The sequence below is a fragment of the Micrasema longulum genome, unplaced genomic scaffold, assembly GCF_059751315.1.
Source record: "Micrasema longulum isolate JH-2025_06_02 unplaced genomic scaffold, ASM5975131v1 h1tg000366l, whole genome shotgun sequence".
Taxonomy (NCBI): domain Eukaryota; kingdom Metazoa; phylum Arthropoda; class Insecta; order Trichoptera; family Brachycentridae; genus Micrasema; species Micrasema longulum.
In genome coordinates, this window is record NW_028277567.1 from 75,516 (window position 1) to 96,431 (window position 20,916).

At 34.1% G+C, this 20,916-nt stretch overlaps 1 protein-coding gene across 2 annotated transcripts; it reads left to right on the forward strand.

The window, feature by feature from the left end:
* On the forward strand, positions 1-20,914 carry LOC148282185 (lysosomal alpha-glucosidase-like). 2 transcript variants are annotated; one of them, XM_088225511.1, is made up of 16 exons: positions 1-303; positions 381-1,545; positions 1,628-1,776; positions 1,861-2,035; positions 3,152-3,242; positions 4,528-4,696; positions 6,371-6,440; positions 6,659-6,791; positions 7,518-7,627; positions 9,826-9,942; positions 12,772-12,971; positions 13,182-13,315; positions 13,404-13,555; positions 14,221-14,369; positions 18,441-18,802; positions 19,620-20,914. In XM_088225511.1, the coding sequence occupies exons 2-16, from the start codon at positions 382-384 to the stop codon at positions 19,874-19,876; spliced, it is 3,432 nt and encodes a 1,143-aa protein (XP_088081637.1). In that variant the 5' UTR covers positions 1-303; position 381; the 3' UTR covers positions 19,877-20,914. The 2 variants fall into 2 exon arrangements, with proteins under 2 accessions (XP_088081637.1, XP_088081638.1); XM_088225512.1 differs by lacking the exons at positions 13,182-13,315; positions 13,404-13,555; positions 14,221-14,369; positions 18,441-18,802; positions 19,620-20,914 and having other exon boundaries at positions 9,881-9,942; positions 12,772-12,909.
* The last annotated feature ends 2 nt before the right edge of the window (positions 20,915-20,916 follow it).

The window sequence follows — 20,916 nt, forward strand, 5'->3', positions numbered from 1 at the left end:
ATTGTCTATGACTTTTTCTCACTGACCTCTGTTGTGTTTGTCAATAAAAATATTGATATTTATAAAAACAATATTAATGATTCGCGATTAATAGTCATGTGTTAGTGTTACATAAATCATTAATGTTAATACTGTTGTGTATGGTGGTTCACTTTGTAGTGGCATAGTGACAGGTGCTGCATTCTTATTATATTTGAAGATATAGTATTAATGCATTCATGCTGCAAGTTGGAATGATAATCGTTTATTTTTGTCTAATTTTAAATTCACGTTTCTAAGTTCTCGAAGATCAAGGCAAACAAAGTAAGAAAAAAAATATTTATTGCAATTTAAAAGCACGCTTCACAGTTGTTTTTTTTAATGTTTGAAATTATTTTCAGCATGCCGAAATTACCCTTTAAATCTAAAAAGAAATATGATGATGACATTGTATCGTTTGAATCTTTTTGTTACGATACTCCGAGGAGTGGAAGCTCGAAAGATGACGCTTTGACACTAAATGATAATATTAATTACCAATTGTACTACGAAAAGGGAAAATGCTCCGGCGAGTCTTCTGGAGTTCGAGATTTAAAATGCGATAAAGATGAATCCGAGTTGAAAGAAACTTCTCTTTCGGGTACCAGTTCTAAACATCCTTTAAACGTGAAAACCAAAAATGAGTCCAGTCAGGGAAAATTTTACCCTCAAAATGGAAAGTACGCGTTCCTCAATAGGATGAAGCACACCGTTCCCAAGAGGCCCGAGTCACCCGATTCTGGCTCCGAAATAGGCCCGAAGTACGAACGCTTCTCCAGCAGGAACTCCGGTCATTCCAGTCTGCGATCTAAGCTGGCCAGTGTGTGGTCTGGAGTGCTGGTGATGTGTGTGATGTGCGCACTGTGTGCGGCCGTTTGGTGGGGGGTGTGGGGTGTGGTGGGGGGCGCGTGGGGCGAGGAACACTACCGCCGCCTGTGGGAGCGCGCACACCCCCATCAGAACCACCTGGCGCACTACTCCCCCAGTGTCATCGTACACCAGCAACTGGAGCGCCTGGACCCCGTTGTTCCCTTCGAGCCCAAATACCACGACCACAACAACTTGAGCACTAAAAATAAAAATGCGTCCGAAAACATCAAACTTAAGAATAAATCAGACTCCGGCGACCGCGAGTCGAAGAAAAACACAGTTTACGTAGATTTACCTTCGGACTCCCCAGCCGCTCCCGACGGAGAGCAATGTGTGGCGGTACTGGATGACTTCAGGTTAGACTGCTACCCCGAGGGAGGCGCCACGGAGGCGGGCTGCGAGCAGAGAGGCTGCTGCTGGGTCCCGTACAAGAAGAATGTTTACAAGTCCAACAGTTCACCCGGAGAGGCGGTTCTGGGCGTCCCCTTTTGTTTCTACCCTCCCCGATATCGGAGCTACCACTTCACCAACATTACGGAAACGAGACACGGGATGACCGCTTACCTGGAGCGGCAGTTCCAAAGTTACTACCCCGATGATGTCAATGTTGTAGTGATTGATGTAAAGTATCTGTCAGATGATTCCCTCCAAATAAAAGTAAGCTTGCATTTGATTTCCAGGGCAGAAATATTCTTCTGTTGATGAATAAATATTCTGATTTTGTTTTTGATGGTTTCAGATTTATGATGCGGAAAAGCCAAGATTTGAGCCACCGTATCCTGAGGTGCCGACGTTAGCTGGTTCTATTACAAATGCTAAATATCGTGTTATTTTAGAGGCCTCCAAGTTGGGTTTCAAAATTGTGCGCGCATCCGATGGAACTGTTATGTATGTAAAAGTTAAATAAAGAATATCCTCTTTTAAAAACATAATCATCTAATAATAACGTACAATTTTTTTAATGCATTCCAGAATGGACAGTCAAGATGTTGGTGGATTTATATTTTCTGATAAGTTTTTGCAACTTAGTTTCTTACTTCCATCTGCTAATATTTATGGACTGGGTGAACATCAAGGCAGTCTTAAAAAAGCTTCTAATTGGAAAAGCTACACCCTTTTCAACTATGACACTGCCCCAGTGGAAAATGTATGTGCCTCTTAAAATTTTGATTAAAAATTCAGTGTTGTTTTACTATCGTGTACTATCTTAAAACCATCTCAGTTTATAACGATTGTTTTTATCTTATTTTTAAAGATAGGTTAATCTACTTTTATTCAAATGAATTGATGTTTTTTTTATTGTTTTAATTACAATTTTCCGACTGATAAATTTCTTTATTATATTGATTAATTTGTTATGTTAGTAAGATTGCAATAGATAGTTAAAATTATCTTGATTAACCTTCTGTCAGTAATAATACTTACATTTATAATTTGATCGATCATTTTATTATTTGTACTTTTTATGCACGACAAAGTCTTATTTAAAAAATATTTTAAAGGGTTGGTAGATATTACAACAGAGACTATTAAAATTTTAAAGAAGAGAATATTCCATACCTACGTAAATGGTTTATTGTATATGATTATAAACTAATTTTAGAAATACAACTGTTTTTCATTCCGGTGTAAATTGATTTTATTTCTATGGAATATAAAGAAAGAACATAACTTTACTATGTAGGTACTGGTTGCGCGAGGGGTTGATGGGGGAATTGGTTGGTTAGTGGCTGGATGGATGCCAGTGAATAACAGTTTAATGAATTGAAGACTTATGGACATTCAAACATAGATAGGATCGGTAAACAATTTTGTAAATGTGTAACAACGAACTTTTTCATTGATATGAAAGAATTTACTTAAATAATATGTATAAAATTTGGTCAGATATACGTATTACGATTAATAGCCATAGAAACTGATAAAGTGTTTTGTGGTAATACATATTGATAATGGTATATTTTTTAACATTTTACAACAGAGATGAAGAACATTTAAGAGAAGGTAATATAGAAGTCTAGGCATCTACAGGGCTTATGACCTGTCAATGGCTGGTTTAAGTGGCCACTTTACACACTGTGTAACATTCACCATTCTGCCTATATTTGAACATCTATATTCCTTCAATTCTTTCATCTGTTGATGTTTGTGAAGTGTTGAATGGGAGTTGAATCCAGTCCTTGTCTACAAAAATTTGGACAAACTCAAAATATTGTTGGTATATTTTTTAGTTATGCATATTAATAAAGAATATATTTTTTAGAAAAACTTATACGGAAGCCACCCATTCTATTTAGTTATGGAAAATTCTGGTGCCAGTCACGGAGTGCTACTTTTGAACTCTAACGCAATGGGTAAGACAATGTTATTACAGTAAAACTCCAACTATCCGGATTAATAAGTGCCTGATTTTATTGCTTTTGAAATAATACAGCGAATTGGAATCACATTGAAAACAAACTTAAACATGTCTAGCAAAGTTAATTTAACAATTAAATTAAAATGAAGAACTTCTCTTTTATTTTTTATTTCCTGATATTGATCTGGATATTTGGCGATCCGGATGACTGGAGTTCGGATAAACGGAGTTCTCTGTATCGTCTTTAATTTTACAATACATAATTGTTGACAGTTTTACCACAGTGTATATTTTTGTAAGAAAAGATAATATTGTTTATTTGTGCCGTGACACACTTTTTCACTTTATCAGAGTAATAATAATTACTTTTGCAGCAATTATAAATTATTATTGAATACATTAATCATAAAATATATGTAAACTCTTTTGTTTTGTTTATAAGAGATGAGAATAGTTATGCACATATAATTTTAAACTCATTTTGGACAGGTGACAGTATTTATAAAACTTTTACTTAAAATTTATTAGAATGCCAATATAATGCTTTAAAAATATGCTTCTTACCGATTACTTTTTTCTGTATTTTCTGCAGTGTTGAATAAACAAGCTGTATGCATAATTAACGAATGTAATCACTATCTCATTTTTATATCTAATATTATTTTTTGACGAGATATTTGTGTAATTCACTGTCTTTGCTGACTTTTCAGATCGCATTAGAGTGACCATCATCAGAGTGGATGTATGTAATGTGAATTTAAGAAATAATTTTGATACGAGGTAGTAATCAAACTTCCTCATTTCATTGTCTTGTTACTTACCATTGAGCACTTTTAACTAAGCAAACAAAATAAAGTAAATTTGTAAAATGAAACTCCATTTAAAAAGTTATAAATAAGTTGAATTTAGCTCCATTAAGGAAATAATTTATTAATATTGTACAAGTCTGAAACCACACCTATCGACAAAATGAAAAAAAGGATGTTGTGTTTGTTTGGACATGTAGATCAAAAGGATAATGAAAGAACGGCTAAAAATATTGAAGATGCGAATGTCACTAGATGCAGAAAATGAGAGAGGCATGACATGACCAAATCCAATAAATTCTTAAAGATGGACATGTCAGAAAACAGTTGGAAATGCAAAGAATGTGAATTATGTATATATGGTGTTTTATCTTCACTGCCTACATTGGGAATGGCATGATGGCTTGTTTAAAAAGATAATTCAGAAAATCTAAACACTGTTTTTTCTTTGTTCTCATTTAAATTATTTTTCAGATGTAATTTTACAACCTGCGCCCGCTATTACCTTTCGCATGATTGGCGGAATATTCAACTTCCTCGTAATGTTGGGGCCAGAGCCTGCACAAGTAGTTTCACAATACACTGCCCTGATTGGTCGTCCTTTCATGCCGCCATATTGGTCCTTGGGTTTTCATCTTTGCAAGTAAGTTTTTAATTTCAATCTCAAATTTTTGAAAGTTTAAAAATTATACAGTTATATACAACTAGGAATATTTGTCACGGTGTAAACTTAGTTATGTAACATCCGTATTTATTGTTTAGTTTTGGTCAATTTATTTTTTAAAAATATACTTGAATCAATGAATTCTGCACCCAACTTTATTCCTAGCTACACAGGCAATACACTCATTAAAAGTCATTGAAAAATCAAAACTACATAATTGTCATTTAACAATCAATGCCCAATTAATTTATTTTTTATTTAATTTAATTTAACATTAAAATATTTCTTGTAATTTTCTACAAATAACAGATTTATATTCAAAACAAATGTTTGAAAATATGAGGTTAGGGAAAAAGTAATTTAGTATTTTTCGCTTTATTTCAATGCTTTATAAAAAAAGTGTTACAATCATCCGATTTAAGTCAAATATGCGCCGTTCTGTTCGATAACTTCTTGGCAGCGAGAATCCAACTTTATAATGCCCCTCTTGCAGAAGCCCTTGTCTCTATTGGCAACCAATTCTCACATGCGTCTATTGAGGCCAAATTTGTACTCCTAAGCTCGTTGGCCATAGACAGAAACAGGTGGTAGTCACTTGGTGCCAGGTCCGGACTATAGGGTGGATGCATAAGAACTTCCCATCTGAGCTCTCGGAGCTTTTGGCGCGTCATCAAAGATGTGTGCGGCTTGGCGTTGTCCTGATAAAACACGATTCTTCTCCTATTCACCAATGCTGGCCGCTTCTGTTCGATCGCCAGCTTTAAACGGTCGAGTTGTTCACAGTAGAGGGCAGAATTAAGCGTTTGGCCATAGGGAAGCAGCTAATAGTAGAGTATCCCCTGCCAATCCCACCAAACACTCAACAACACCTTCCCAGCCGTCAGTCCTGGCTTGGCCACGGTCTGGGCCGCTTCGTTGGCTTTTGACCACGATTTCTTTAGCTTGACATTGTCGTAAGTGACCCACTTTTCATGACCAGTCACCATCTGCTTCAAAAATGGGTCGATTTTGTTGCGATTCGCAGATGGAAATTCGGTCCATTAGATTTTTTGGCGTCAGTTCGTGTGGTACCCAAATATGGACCTTTTTTAAATCCAGCCTTCTGCAAATAGTTCAAAACGGTTTTATGATCGATATCAGCTCCTGGGCGATGCTACGACTGCTAACATAGCGGTCTACCTCGATAATTTCCATGATTTTATTGACATTTTCAACGGCAGGCCTGACAGAGCGTGGTGCATCATTCACCTCCACTACACCAGAACTAAATCGCTCGAACCATTATTGTGCAGCACGAACCGAAAGAGTATCGGCTCCGTATACATCGAAAAAAATTTTGGTCATTCCCAACGCGTTTTTCCCTTTCAGGTAGTAAAATATGGCGAATTTCTTCCTTTGAGACCTCCATACTCGACGCACGATAGGTCACGACTGAACCAACCAAGCGCAATACTGTCAAAGAAACGTTTGTAGTATACACTCACACCTTTACAACGCCGTATCGTATGATCCGATGTGACTAATAATGAACGAGATATACTTAGTTGAAAAAAAAGGGCGCGAAACACGAAATTACTTTTTCCCCAACCAATATATTATATGCATTGAAATTGTTTTTTTATTGAATAAAATATGTGATCTTTTTATATTTAGATATGGATATGGAAGCTTAAATAAGACAAGAGAAGTTTGGCAAAGGAATCGTAATGCTGGCATACCATTTGTAAGTATTTAAAAATAATAAACTTCAGAACTGGAAATGATCAAAGCTCCATATAATATTCAGATAAACCTGAGCTCAATCTATTTTCTGATTTCCAGCATTGATATTCTAAATTAACATCTTTCATGTATATATAGCATATTAAACAAAATACCTAAGAAAAATGGACAAAAAAAAATATTTTTAATTAAAAAAAATTATATGATTAATCCCTCTAGGATGTTCAGTGGAACGATTTGGATTACATGGATAACGCTAATGGATTTACTTATGATAAGAAGAAGTTTAAAGGCCTCCCAGCATTTGTCAAGGAAGTGCATGATTCAGGAATGCATTATATTGTATTGATTGGTAAGAGCTTTTATTATTTTTGTTACGAGTTTCATCAGTAAAATGTAAATTCCAAACATATACACAAATTTCCGTATTCCGAGACAAAACTGAGGTGTGGATAACTTGAAGGTGCGGATAGTAGAATGTACTTTTCTGAACTTTGTCTCTGAATATGGGCAGTAATTTTAATGATATTTCCTTAGCCAAGAAATTTCCATTTTTTATGTAGGTATGTATGTTTTTTTTAATTTATACAAATTATTTAGTTTTTAAATTAAATAATTTTTATAATGCCATCAAAATTATTATATCTTAGGATATTCTTATATTGCCTTTAAAACATTTCAAATACGAGGGTTGTCCGTAAAATAAGTTTCCCTATTTTTATTCGCAATGAAAACCATTTTTATTTACAACGAGCAATGCATCATTGGAAAGCTTAGACTTTCAGCTATTTTTCTACATAGTTCCCGTTAACTTCGATGTACTTTTTCATCCGGGTCACCATCTTTTTGATTCCCTGGTCATAGAAGTCTCCAGGCCGTGGAGGTAGCTCAGAACCTTCACCGTATGAAATAAAGTGAAACTAAACCGAGAAGTTTTATTTATAACTTTATGAAAATCATTAACTATGTAGTTTTATCAAGAAATATTGTCAAAAAAACATCAATACTATTTGATGTATAATTTTATATAGTTACATTTTCAAATATTCCGTTACTGACATAAAATAAATCATTTTAGATCCTGGTGTTAGTGCTGCTGAAGCTCCCGGTACTTATGTGCCGTATGATAAAGGATTAGAACTTGATGTCTTTATTAAGAATAAAACGGGACAGCCATTTGTCGGGAAGGTATGTTTACAATTATTGACAAGGCTTCTTACACAAATTCAGGGCTCGATTCTTGGTAAGATCACAATAATCAAACCATTTACCACTGTAAATACTTGTATATAATTGGGCCTCCTTTTCTGTGGCGGTATTAAAATAATATTATGAAAAAGTATGTATTTTTTAGAACATATTTTCATGACATTTCTCTAAACTCATTTGGAATAAATCTGTTGCTTTTTTTTTTTTTTTTTATTCAAAAAAGTTGTTTACTAAATAAGAATATAATGATAAATATTTTGTACATAAATAATTAATAATAACATTTCTACCTCTCTTATAGAGTGAAAACTCGTTTTTGGAGAGGGGTTTTTTTTTTTTACATTCATTTTTACTTTGATATATTAGGTTGTTCAAAAAGTAGTTTCGTATTTTGTTGAAGATGGTGTTGAACTTAATTTGCTCTGGCAACACTGAACTGATTTTGACAAATAGGCTCGCGTTGGAAAGGTGACATTTCAAAGAATATTTTTAATGAAAGTAAAGCTTCGTTTTGATCAATCGTGTAAAAGTTATTCCATTTTGAAAATTAATGTGTCGAGTTAGGAAATTCTCGGTATTTTGAAGTTTTACTTCTTTGATGGCAAAAATGCGTCGCAGGCCCGTGAAAAAATTAGTGCAGTTTATGGTGACAATGCTCTAACAACACGTGCGGCGCAACAATGGTTCAAGCAGTTTCGTTCGGGAAATTTCGATGTCAAAGATGCACCTCGCTCTGGGCGGCCCATCACGGAAAAAGTTGATGAAATAATGGAAAAAGTCATAGCGAAAATGGTCATTGAAGAAGCGATCAGGAGCTCCAGAAACAGTCGCAAAGCTAGGATTGAGGAATAAGAAGGTGATGCTATGCGTGTGGTGGGACCACAAGGGTATCATCCACGATGAGCTGCTCCAGCCTGGCAATACTATTGATTTGGATCACTACTGTCAACAACTAACGAGACTAAGTGAAGCAATTAAGAAAAAGCGACCAGAATTGACAAAATCCTATGGCGTCTTCTTTCAGCAGGACAATGCGAGATCACACACATCTTTGGTCACCCGACAAAAACTGGAAAAGCTTGGCTGGGAAGTTTTGACCCACCCACCATATAGGCTTGACCTTGTGCCTTCAGATTATTATTTGTTCCGGTCTCTTCAAAACTCTCTACAATGAATGAAATTGAATTCAAAAATCGACTGTGAAAATCACTTGTCCCAGTTTTTTGCCCACAGACTACAGAAGTTCTATGAGGATGGGATCATGGCTCTACCAGAACGATGGCAAAAGACCATCGATAATTTGGACCCTATTCGGATTGATTCTGTTTATTTGAACAAATAAAAAAATTCATTTGAAATAACTCGAAAAATATGAAATAAATTTTTGAACAACCTTATGTTTATATTTATATATGTGTATTATATTTTATTTACATTTCATTTTTACTATTTAAAACATATTCCTTAAAATTAGATATTAGGGTCAAAGCACCAGCAAATGACCACCCCTTAGTAAATGACCATTGGATAATAAAACACAATATAATAAGAATTGCTACATGTGTCCAGTCAAAAAACTTTTAATACTAGAAACTATGACAAAAGCAGTAGGCGGACACATCTTTTAGTAAGAAACAAATCTATCAGTTTTGAACTGTGAGTTGTCAAAAGGTAATAGTGCGTCTTCCCGTTGTTGTTCTGAGATTGATAGTGTTTTTATAAGGAAAGGTGTGGTTAGTGTTTTATTTGATGCTATTTCTTATGCAATTATTTTAATATATCCATATTGTAATGTGTTAGGGTGTTTTATAATGTTATGATGTAACTAAATCCGAGTATTATTTTTACTGGGGTAGTAGTGGTCATTCACTGGTGATTCTGCTATTTTTTTAGAGTAATATTAATTATAATTGTAATACTTGTATTTCAATAAAAAAGTAAAAAGTAAAGAAACAACTGTGTAATCTTAAAGAGAAATTAAAAATATTTTTCAAAAAGAAAAATCAATTAACAGATATTGCCGGCGCAACAACGATAAATTGAAAACTGAAAGTATTTGAACAATCCTTAAATTTTTGTACTGTGTGAATTAAAAATATTAATTAATTTTATAAATTATGGTATACATTCATTAAGAAAACATTTTCCTATGCATATTTAAAAAATAACATCATTAGGTTTGGAATAAGGCTTCAACTGTTTGGCCTGATTTTACTCACCCAAATACTACAGGATACTGGCTGGACATGTTGTCTTCTCTTCACAAGGATATCCCATTTGATGGACTTTGGATTGTAAGAAAACTTTATATTACATCTATATATATATAAAAGGCGAAGTTTGTATGTGTGTATTCAAAGGACTGAATAACTCGGTAGTCAGATGGCAGAAGGGACCGTCTGTATTTTTGGCTATGTTTTAGTTTTCAAAAGTTTTGATTAATATTTCAGTAAATACACGCAGCAAAAAAATAAAAAAATCAGCGTCATTTAGAATGGCAATTTATTATTGAAAAGCAACACTAAAATATTTTAGTTTGTGGATTAATCAATTGTGGTATTGAAATTGAGACGTATTCCAGCTCCTGAACATTTTTGAAAATTACAGATTGTCCCTTCTGCCACCTGACTACCAAACTATTGGACCTATTTATGTGCGGTACTCAGCGAAATGTAGATCTTTGCCATGAGCATATTATAGCTCTTAAAATCTTCAATTTATTAAGTAGAAAAAATGTTTGGAGCGTAAATGTTTTATTCATCGTTTCACCAGGGCTGCATTCGATGAGAATGCATATACAAAAAAATTAGAATGATGTTATTTTTTGTAAATGAAAATAGTTTGTTTATGAATGTTTACAAACAACATTAGTTTTTTATGGCTCCTAATCAGATTCTTTCCTTAAATTCCTTATAATTATATGTAATTATTTTTATTAATTGAAATTTCAACAAATTTATTTCTTTTTACTGGATTTATGGTAATGCTAAAATAATATTAACTGATATTTAATACATTTTTGAAAATCGCATGACTATATAAAGTGCACCCCTGTTGATAGAAAAGCAGAGTTAGATATTGGCAAAAAGATTTTTTCTATTTTTGAAAATGAATTATTTAAAGTTTTGGAATTCAATAATTTATTTATTTATTTTATTGGGTAAACAAACAGTATGTACACAAATATTGTCAATTTCTTTGTATATTAGTGTAGGACACTCGTGCACACACCAAAAATGGTTTACAGTTAGTACAATAATTTAATTTATGTTAAATGTAACAGATAAGAAATTAAAAATATGTACTTATATATGGATCATAATAAATAATCAATAAAAAAAATATGTATCATAAACAAGTACCTAGGTATCCACTTACTGATGAAAAGTTACAGTATCTTTTTTACATTTTTCTAAACGTTTTTTACATGCTTTGAAGACACAATCAGGCATTTTAGTTTCAAATTAAATGTTAAGCTTACGTTAACCTTTCCCTCACTAAGCATTAAAAAATTACACATGATCCAAACGACCCCAGCGCCTACTTGTATATGGCATCAGGAGAATAAGACATTGGAAGTGTTAATGACCGTGCAATAATTTATTCATGTTTTCGCGTACACATATTTTACTCATTCGTGTATTTTATTCATTTTTGTTAGTTTGCTGAATGCTTATGTACATAAAGTGAAATTGACCAAATCGGTCTATGGGGGAATTCGAATCCCCCCCTTCAGTCTGGCTAGGTTAAAACTCAGCTGGCGGTTAAAGAACGACTAATGTGTTGGGCATGACTGATAGTTTGGGCATGAGTTAAGTGTCATAATTTTAGAGGGCTCAAGGTGCATTATGTGTATAAGTAGGTCAATAAATAAAATAGGTTTAATAAGGTTAATAGGTTTTATTTGAAAGGTTATTAAATAAAACCAAACCTATTTCTATGGTTACGTTAAAGCATTACGAAGCAAAGTTTTGTTAGTAATTTTAATAATGTACAATCTTAAGAAGAATTGCAGTCTGACCTTTCTTCATACAAGCCTATTCTCGTATTTTCTCCCTGGATTATGGCACTAGAGCATTGCTTTTTTTACACACTATAGATATTCACCATTAGCGTGTCCCTATTGTTTTTTTTTTCCTTATAAATTGTTTAGTATAGGAACTAGAACCACCCAAAAACTCATAAAAGCACCCAGTTTTATCTGCTGTCTTCGGGCGCACGGTATACAAATATGATAACTATATTTGAAAAATGTATGGAAAAGAAAATTTCATTCTGATTCTCTGTCTAAAAAAAATTGCAAAATCGGTTCATTTTTGGTCGATTTTAATTAGGCATAAAAGATACGACATGCAGTTCTCTTTTTCGCACAGTATCGGGGAAGCATCTGCAAGACAGTGACAGAAAATGTTCAAATACATATTAATCGAAATTCCCTGTCACCGCATATTGTCAGAATTTATGAAATCCAAAACACAAAAATAAAAATGCGTGTACATATCTAATTTGAACTAAATACAATAATTGATATCAATCTTTGTGTTAATTAAATCTACATACGAGTATATGCTCAAATCTAGCAATAGCAAAGCATTGCCGGGTTCAGCTTGTTTGTTATAAATCTAGGTTTATTTTATGCCTCACATCAAGGGGTTTCCTATTATAAAAGTTTCAGGAAATTTTGTCAAATTGCCTTCTTTTAAATAAAAACAGTGATATTAATTGGTGATAAAATTCATAAAATGAACTTAATAATAAAATGATTTACCATTCAACTTATATTTAAATAATTAAATTAAATATTTTTATTTTAGATTGAGGTTGTTGCAATTTGTTCATTTATCTATTTGGATTAGCGTGAAGTTTATTGAGCCTTTATTAGTCTATATGCATTAATTCATTAGTTTTAGAGTGTCATTTGGTGTGAAGCATAATAGTTGAAATATTTTTATTTGCTCAGTATGACTGCTGCGTAATATTATGTAATTCATTCTTATGAACTTTTAAATTCCGATAATTACATATTCGAATAAACAATAATCCAATGCATTCTTTGATCTCCATTTAGTTTTGTTTCTGTATTATTCTTTCCGAATCGTTTCCTCATATCAAAATGTTTCCAGGACATGAATGAGCCGTCTAATTTCTTATCTGGTCCTTTACAAGGATCCTGCGCTCCAGAGACTTACCCATACTTGCCAAGTATTGGTGGTAAGGAAGGCCTTAAATCTGGAACTATATGCATGGATGCCAAATTTTACGCTGGTGAACATTTCAACATGCATAACTTATATTCTTTGACCGAAGCTATGACCACCAATTTGTGAGTATTGAAGTGTAACAGCAATATGTTGTTCCTCCCCAAAATAGAGAACAACCCCTTGACTTTCACTTTTTTTTGTACACACAATGTTTTGTAATTTCTTTGTTTAGTCAATGTCTTGTATCTTCTTAAGTTCTAACGAAAGGTGATTGGAATATTTTACTCCTGAGATAATATGCGTTGTAGTTCACGGTCTTTTTATTATTTCAGTGCCTTGACCGAAATTCGAGGAAAGCGTCCATTCATTATATCTCGTTCTTCATTCCCAGGATTAGGAAAGTATTCAGGAAAATGGAGTGGTGATATATATAGTCAATGGTACGACATGAAGATGTCAATACCGCGTAAGTTCAATTTACATACGTATTATGAAATAGAGACATTTGTGTATTTTCTAAATTTTGCTTTATTAAAATGCATTTATTTTTTCAGAAATGCTGAGTTTCAGTTTGTTTGGCATACCTATGATGGGATCGGATATATGTGGTTTTATCGGTGATACTAATATAGAACTCTGTCAACGCTGGATGGAATTGGGTGCATTCTATCCGTTTTCCAGAAATCATAATTCCAACACAGCCATCGTAAGTTGTGATGTGCAAATTCTACTTTACTACACAAATTCTTATTTTTATGGCATTTATATATGAGTGTACATATTTTGTTAATGCCATAGAAATATTTAGTCAACATGCATACTTATTATTAAGCTTACATGTTAAATAATTATGTTCAGTACTTAATTTGTAATTAAAACATCAAATCGAATCATAGTGAATATGTATGTAACATTATCAAATAAGGAATTGTAGTGCTCCCCAAAACTGTATTGACATAACAACATAAACATATTGAATGGCAAAGCTACTCTAAAATGCACGACAATATCAGATTTAGTAGAACAACTAGGCGTTAAGAATGACATTTCAAGTAAAAATAAATGTAGAGAATGGAAAAACTGTAAAGGTGTAAAATTAGTACAATATTTTCACTAAACTTCTTAAACAAGTTAGGTTAATTTAGAATCGGGTTGTGGTCCTGCGCCTTGTATTGCAGATTCACGGATCAAAGGTTCCAGGTTCGCACCCTTCTCTACCACAACTTGGTTCCCATTTTCTAACGGTGAGTTATATAGAACTCATTAAAAATGGCCCCTGAAATCGAAATATTTGTGTGAATCATAATTACGCAAATGCTTTTTTTTTCAAAAATAAATTTCTGTGATTTAAAGATTAATTTTTTAAATTAGGACCAAGACCCGGTAGCTCTCGGACCTAAAGTAGTGAACGCTAGTAGGAGTGCACTAAAGGCCCGCTATACCATGCTCCCCTACCTCTATACCTTGTTCTGGAAGGCCCACACTAATGGAGACACTGTAGCAAGGCCTATATTCTTTGAGTAAGTAATTTTTATCTGTACTTTTTAAAATATTTAAATCATTTAATACAAATTTGATTTATCACTACATCAATCTGTTAATTACTTTTTTTGTTTTTGTTTTCAATATTACAAATAAATCAATAAATTGCAAAAAGTTAACTTTGTATTGACTTGAATCATGCAAAAATTGTCAGTGACTTGTCTGCACGGTACTGTTTGCGCAAACTACGAGGGTACCTTTAAAAGTAATCTACCTAGCTATGATAGAAACGTAGTGCGGGGTCGAGCAGGTTGTTGCAAGCTGCGACATGTCTTGTCGTGTCAGACCACTTCAGTTTAGTTCAGTCGCGCATAAGCTCTTGGAAGTATTGGTCGCTGAGTGCATCAAGGTGCAGTAAAAATGGATAAAATGAGTTTAAAGCATCGTACCATCATCGATGACTCCTCCCCTTCTTATTACACAGTAAAATATTGGGCTAAGCAGTTTAAGTGGGGTCGTGAGTCCATTGAAGATGACTCGCGCAGTAGAAGGCCGGTTGAAGCAACATCGCCAGAAACAGTGGCAAAAATAGAAAAAATTGTGCTGCAAGACCGACGCTCAAAAGCTTCTCAATTAGCTCATGAATGTAGAGTTTCAGAATCATCAGTTCTAAGAATCTTACATTAATATTTAGGGATGACTAAGGTCAACGGGAGGTGAGTTCCTAGAATGCTGACGCCTTTCCAGAAGGAACGACGGATTTAGTTATCAAAAGAAAATTTCAACCTATTTGAGGAAGGCGGTGAAGCTTTTTTGCCTCAAAAAGTGACAGGTGATGAAACCTGGATTCACCATTGAGATCCGGAAACAAACCAAGAGTCAATGCAGTGGAAACATAAGGGTTCTCCGCCACTCAAGAAATTTCGGACTCAACCGTCCGCCAGGAAGACTATGGCGACCATATTCTGGGATAATGAAGGTGTGCTATTGATAAATTACCTTTCCCACAAGGAGACGATCACAGGAGCCTACTACGTTGGTGTTTTGAAAAAACTGAAGGCGGCAATACTGGAGAAGCGACAGGGGAAGTCAAGTCGCGGGGTGCTTCTTCTTCATGACAATGCCCCCGTACACAAGTCCCGCATTGCTCAGGCTGCTGTGACTGAATTGGGGTTTATAGAATTAAATCACCCCCCCTTTAGTTCAGACCTGACCCCCTGTAATTTTTATCTCTTTCGACACTTGAAAAAAGACTTAAAGGGACGGAGATTTTCGGAGGATGATGAAGTCAAGTTCGTAGTAAAGGTATCAATGATAGCAGGACACCAAATGCCGAACACTCTTCAAGTGGATCGGAAGATCTGTTGACGAACTACAACGGTCCGCCTTCTCCTGACGAGTTATCTGTGGTTTCCTCGTGACTAGAGCAAATGCGGAGAAGCTCCTGAAACAGGTCACAGCCGAAACATCCCACCACCTATCCTTACATAATATATCAACTATATAACCAAACAAAGTTTTTCATTGAAGTAAATTTAATAGAATAAATTATTTTTTTTGAAGTAAACAAATAAATAACTATCCCTATTTATTTGAACCAACTAACTATTTGAAGTAAATGTAAACCTTGTACATTACAAGCAAGGTAAAAGAATAATGCAACTCACATATTTAAAAAAATATTTAAAAAAGTGCGTAGTTTCGACGTTTTTTCAAGACCAGGAGTTAAAAAAAAAATCCGACAGTATTAACGCGCTCCCCGCGAAGTGAATTAAACGTATTGCTCTAGAAAGAGATTACATCGAAAATCATTTAAAAAATATTCCTTAAGTCTGTTTCTTCACACCTTAGGTAGATTACTTTTGAATCTCCCCTCGTATATGGAACACTGTGCCTTATTCATACGATGCAGGCAAGTATGTGCAAACCTTAGTCCTCATTGATCCTTGACATTGAACCACTTCTCGTTCTCGCAATCATGTCGCCTGGTTATGATGCTTATTTGTTAAAAATGTCTACAAAATTATTTGAAATAAATATTTATAAAAGGTTCCCTGTTTTAACTGTATGCATAATTGTTTTTATTATGGTCGGAATATGAATTATTATTGATCTTCCATATGGCCGGTAACGATTTATACACCTCAATAAATTAGTTTAGAAATTGTTTCAAATAGCAACGTAGATCAGACATGATAATAGCTACTGACTAGAAGAAAATGTTTCACAATCGGCGATGAAGAATACAGTTCTATGTGGGAAATAGAATCAGAATCTTGGATGTGTGTTTTTGATTCAATGGCTACTCTCATGTAAAAATCTGAACCGCAGACTCACTGACCCAAGGTTTGCGCCCTGCTCTACCACAACTTGGTTCCCATTTTCTAATGAGTTATTTTAATGTATTTTAATGTTTTTTTCACCACAACAGGCCAGGAGGCCCAATTACAGTGGTGAATTACATCACAGAATACCCAGGCTTGAGAAAAATCACATTTGATTTTTGTGTTTCTACCGGGAATCGAACCCGGAACCTTCCGTGTGTGAGTCGAGCGTCTTGACCACTACACCACGGAGGACGCAATATTATTACGACAATAGTTTAAGTCCGTCCAAATTTTTGCAGACAAGAGAGAGCTGTTTATATTAACATATTACAATAGAGATGAAGAACATTTAAGAGAAGGTAATATAGAAGTCTAGGCATCTACAGGGCTTATGACCTGTCAATGACTGGTTTAAGTGGCCACTATACACACTGTGTAACATTCACCATTCTGCCAATATTTGAGCATCGAATTATTTCACCTACAAACTAGGCAACGCCTGAAAATGTCATTTTTCCAATTTCTATACTTCTTGGACCTTTAATGGTTATTTACAACTCGTGGTTATTTACAACCATGGTTATTTACAACTCGTGGTTATTTTCAACCATGGTTATTTACAACTCGTGGTTATTTACAACCATGGTTATTTACAACTCGTTGAAAATGGACCCCAAAATCGAAATATTTGGGTAAATCATAAGAACATTTTTTTTTTAATCCTGAAAAAGAAAATCGAGCGGATTAAGGTCCGCCCTTTACTGTAGTGGTTGACACGTTTGCCTATCATTCTTACGGTCCTGAGTTTGATTCCTGGCAGAGTGGACATGAAATATTTATTTTAAATGTGGTATATTGCAATATTTTATTCTTCCTGGACTGGCACTTAAAGCGTAAGACTAATCACTTTACCGTAACAAAATCTATACGTTGTCTAGATAATTGGAGTGCCCTATGCACCACTGGTTGCCAGAGTGATTGTAGTCTCGTTGCACTTCAATCTGTCTGGCCAGCCGTCACACTGCAAGGTTTGTCTTGTACATTCATTTAGAGCAGAACCAGTTGAATGATACGTGTTAAGTCTTCTAAATATATAGACTTTCATATTCGCTAACAATTCTATCATCTCTGTTAAGATATTTGTATGTTTATCTATATACAATCCTGTTTAGTCTACCATGATTTGAACATACTCAAATTATTATTAACATTTTACATATGTATAGTATAAGTTTATATTTTTAAATATTAAAAAAGTTTATTAAGTTTAAACAGGGTTAACGGTGTACTAAAATCGACTTTGGCAAATAAATGTTTGTTGCAGGAGGCAAAATTAGCCGTTCACAATGGAGTCCTGGTGCCGACTTTTATGTATGGAAGTGAAGTATGAAATCGGAAAAACAAAGATAAAAGTAGACTGAATGCTGTCAAAATGTAGTCTCTCAGGCGAATGTGTGGTAAAACTATGTACAATAGGTGCACAAATGTCCATATCCGCACATTGTGTAAAGTTGAGATGAGCTCTATTGACAAAATCAAGAAAGGAGTTCTAGAGTGAATGGACAGTAAAAGAATGGCTAAAAAAAAATATTAGCTAATGTTGATGGATGCAGAAATTGAGGAAGACCGAGAAAGACATGGCACGAACAAATCCAACAAATACTTTAAGATAGACATGTCAAAAGACGGAACAATCGGCACCCGTGCATGAGAAGATGTATAATTGTAGAGGAAGCTAGGTTTGTGTTTGATTGAAGTTTAAATTGTTTTAAATTGTTTTAGATTCCCACTAGACAACTTGACATACTCATTAGACCAGCAGTTCATGTGGGGACCACACTTAATGGTGGCTCCCGTACTAGATCCCGGCGCAACCTCGGTAAAGGCGTACCTCCCTAAGGTCCTCTGGTACAAGTTGAGCGATCTCAGCTCCCCGGGTTGGTCAGGCTGGGGCACCCTGAACGACGGCCAGACTGTCCTCATCCGAGGCGGTGGCATCTTACCCCTGCAAACGCCCGACAGCAAGAAGAATGAGCCCATCACTACAGCGATAATGCGCAGTAAGCCCCTACAACTTTTGGTTGCCTTGGACTCGGTTAGAAGTGCTAAGGGATCCCTGTTTTGGGATGATGGCGAGAGTTTAAGTAAGTACATATTTCTTATTTAAATTTGTACCTTAGCTTAACTGTTAACATGCTGGTCACATTGGAGAAACATCGCCTGCATGTAAATCTGAGTGTTTATCGTATGCACACAACGGTAGCCCTTGGCTAATGCTAGTTTAGTGTTGTTATGTGTGGCATATATGAATAGCACTTGTGATACACATGACCATTGTATGTTTGAGTTTATATCACTGGATTAAATAATATGAGCCCATTGCAGGTGAAGTGAACTAACTGACATTTTAAAGGTGAAGTAAACACATTGCTTATATTACATTTCTGTATTCGGTATAATCCAAAAACCCTTTTTTTCCTGATACTTTATGTACAAAACATACATGTTTATTAAAAACATCAAAATAATTTTGTTAAAAACATTGGCAAAAAGCTCATAGAGTTAAAACGTTGGATACAAAAGATTTATCATTTTGTTAGTTGGCTCGAGGAGAGAGGAGAGAGTTCGCCCGCAATGGGCTCATGTAATTGACATATCGACAGTGTTCAGGTCGAAGGCATTGAACCACACTTCTGGAAAAAGCGGTTTAATTATTTCAAATATATTTCAAATCAATTGCTTAGATCTTGTACACATTCTAGCAAAAGGATTTGAATTGCAAACATCTATTGACTTAAATCGTTTTGCCAGAATGTGTACAAAACCAATGCAATTGGTTTAAAATACATTTGAAATAACGATGTCGCTACACAACAACCGTTGTCTTTGTTATAAGGATAACATTCTTTTACAAAAATCATTTACCAACCAGTTTTTATAAGTATTGTTTTCTTTTTACAGATACTTATGAAGAACGCAAATACAGTCTTATCAACTTTACTGCTTACGTGGATGTTCTTACTAGCGAAGTAGTTTGGTGGGGTTATGGTGTTCCATCAGTTAACAAAATTCTTATTTTAGGACAGTTGCATAATGTTTCAGCTGTGTACCTTAATAAAAAGTCAATTAATTTTACTTACGATATGACCAAACACGTGTTGACAGTTGACAAACTTAATCTCCCCTTAGATAATGCATTTACTTTGAGATGGAAATAATAGAAAGTTGGTTTTATAACATGAGGAATTATCAGTGTGTATTGTCGGTGCGTGTTTAATATATGTTCCATGAAAAATCATGATTTAATTATATAATGTGTGTACTTAACCAATATTAGTGCCATTAGGGTTATAAAAAACCAAAAATTTACTGTGAGATTTGCTGTAATTAATAAAAAGTCACGTGTCTGTTTAAAATTTAGAAATAACAATAAGTACATAATTTATTGTCTCTCAAATTATTAAAAAAATATATTGACATGAAGTTTTAGTCTACCATTGTTTTGATTTGTATGCTTAGCAATGAATATTCTTGCAAATGATTATCTAATTAATAAGTAAGGTTTCATTGTAGTACATATCAATCAATTCAATAAAAATATTTAGGTTTAACATTGAGAACTGCAAACACCCTATAAAATCATTTACAGTAAAACTAGAGAGTTAGGTGTATTACATATTTTAATTTGAACAATTAACAGCGTGTAATATAGAACTCTATCCGTATGATTTAAATTAAATATTATGATGTGTTTGAACCACACATTGATCTCTTAAATTAAATAGAAATTATGAATCTGTAAATGAAATTGTAAAATGTTTTTTTTTTTTATATCATAACATGTGTTTAAGAATACTTAAATGATATTAATTATTTAGTGTTATAATAAATCAGTTTTCTGAAGTAAGTTGTAGTTAAATATATAATGTGGATGTAATTCTTGCAAACAAAAAATACATTTTAGACGAGATCATGTATTATAAGATAACACTGCACAATTTGTAGTAATTTTAAAAAAAGCCCACGGACTATGGATTGTTAAGCATTTAGCCTTTGTGTAACACATTATAATCATTCGTACATCATATAAAGGATACACGGAAAAAAACAGGCTCATTAACAAATAAATTTTACAGGGGGGCAAAAGAAAGTAATAGAAATCTTATTTGTGGGAAACTGAGTCCCCATAATATTTAATAAAATATGTTTTCAATTCATGCAAAATCTATTTTTACATGCCATCATAAAAAAACAAACA

Coding starts and splice junctions, on each gene's coding strand:
- LOC148282185 (XM_088225511.1), top strand. CDS start 382: ATGCCGAAATTACCCTTTAAATCTAAAAAGAAATATGATGATGACATT. Junction 1,777..1,860: donor GCATCCGATGGAACTGTTAT/GTATGTAAAAGT, acceptor AATGCATTCCAG/AATGGACAGTCAAGATGTTG. Junction 14,370..18,440: donor GCAAGGCCTATATTCTTTGA/GTAAGTAATTTT, acceptor AAATTGTTTTAG/ATTCCCACTAGACAACTTGA.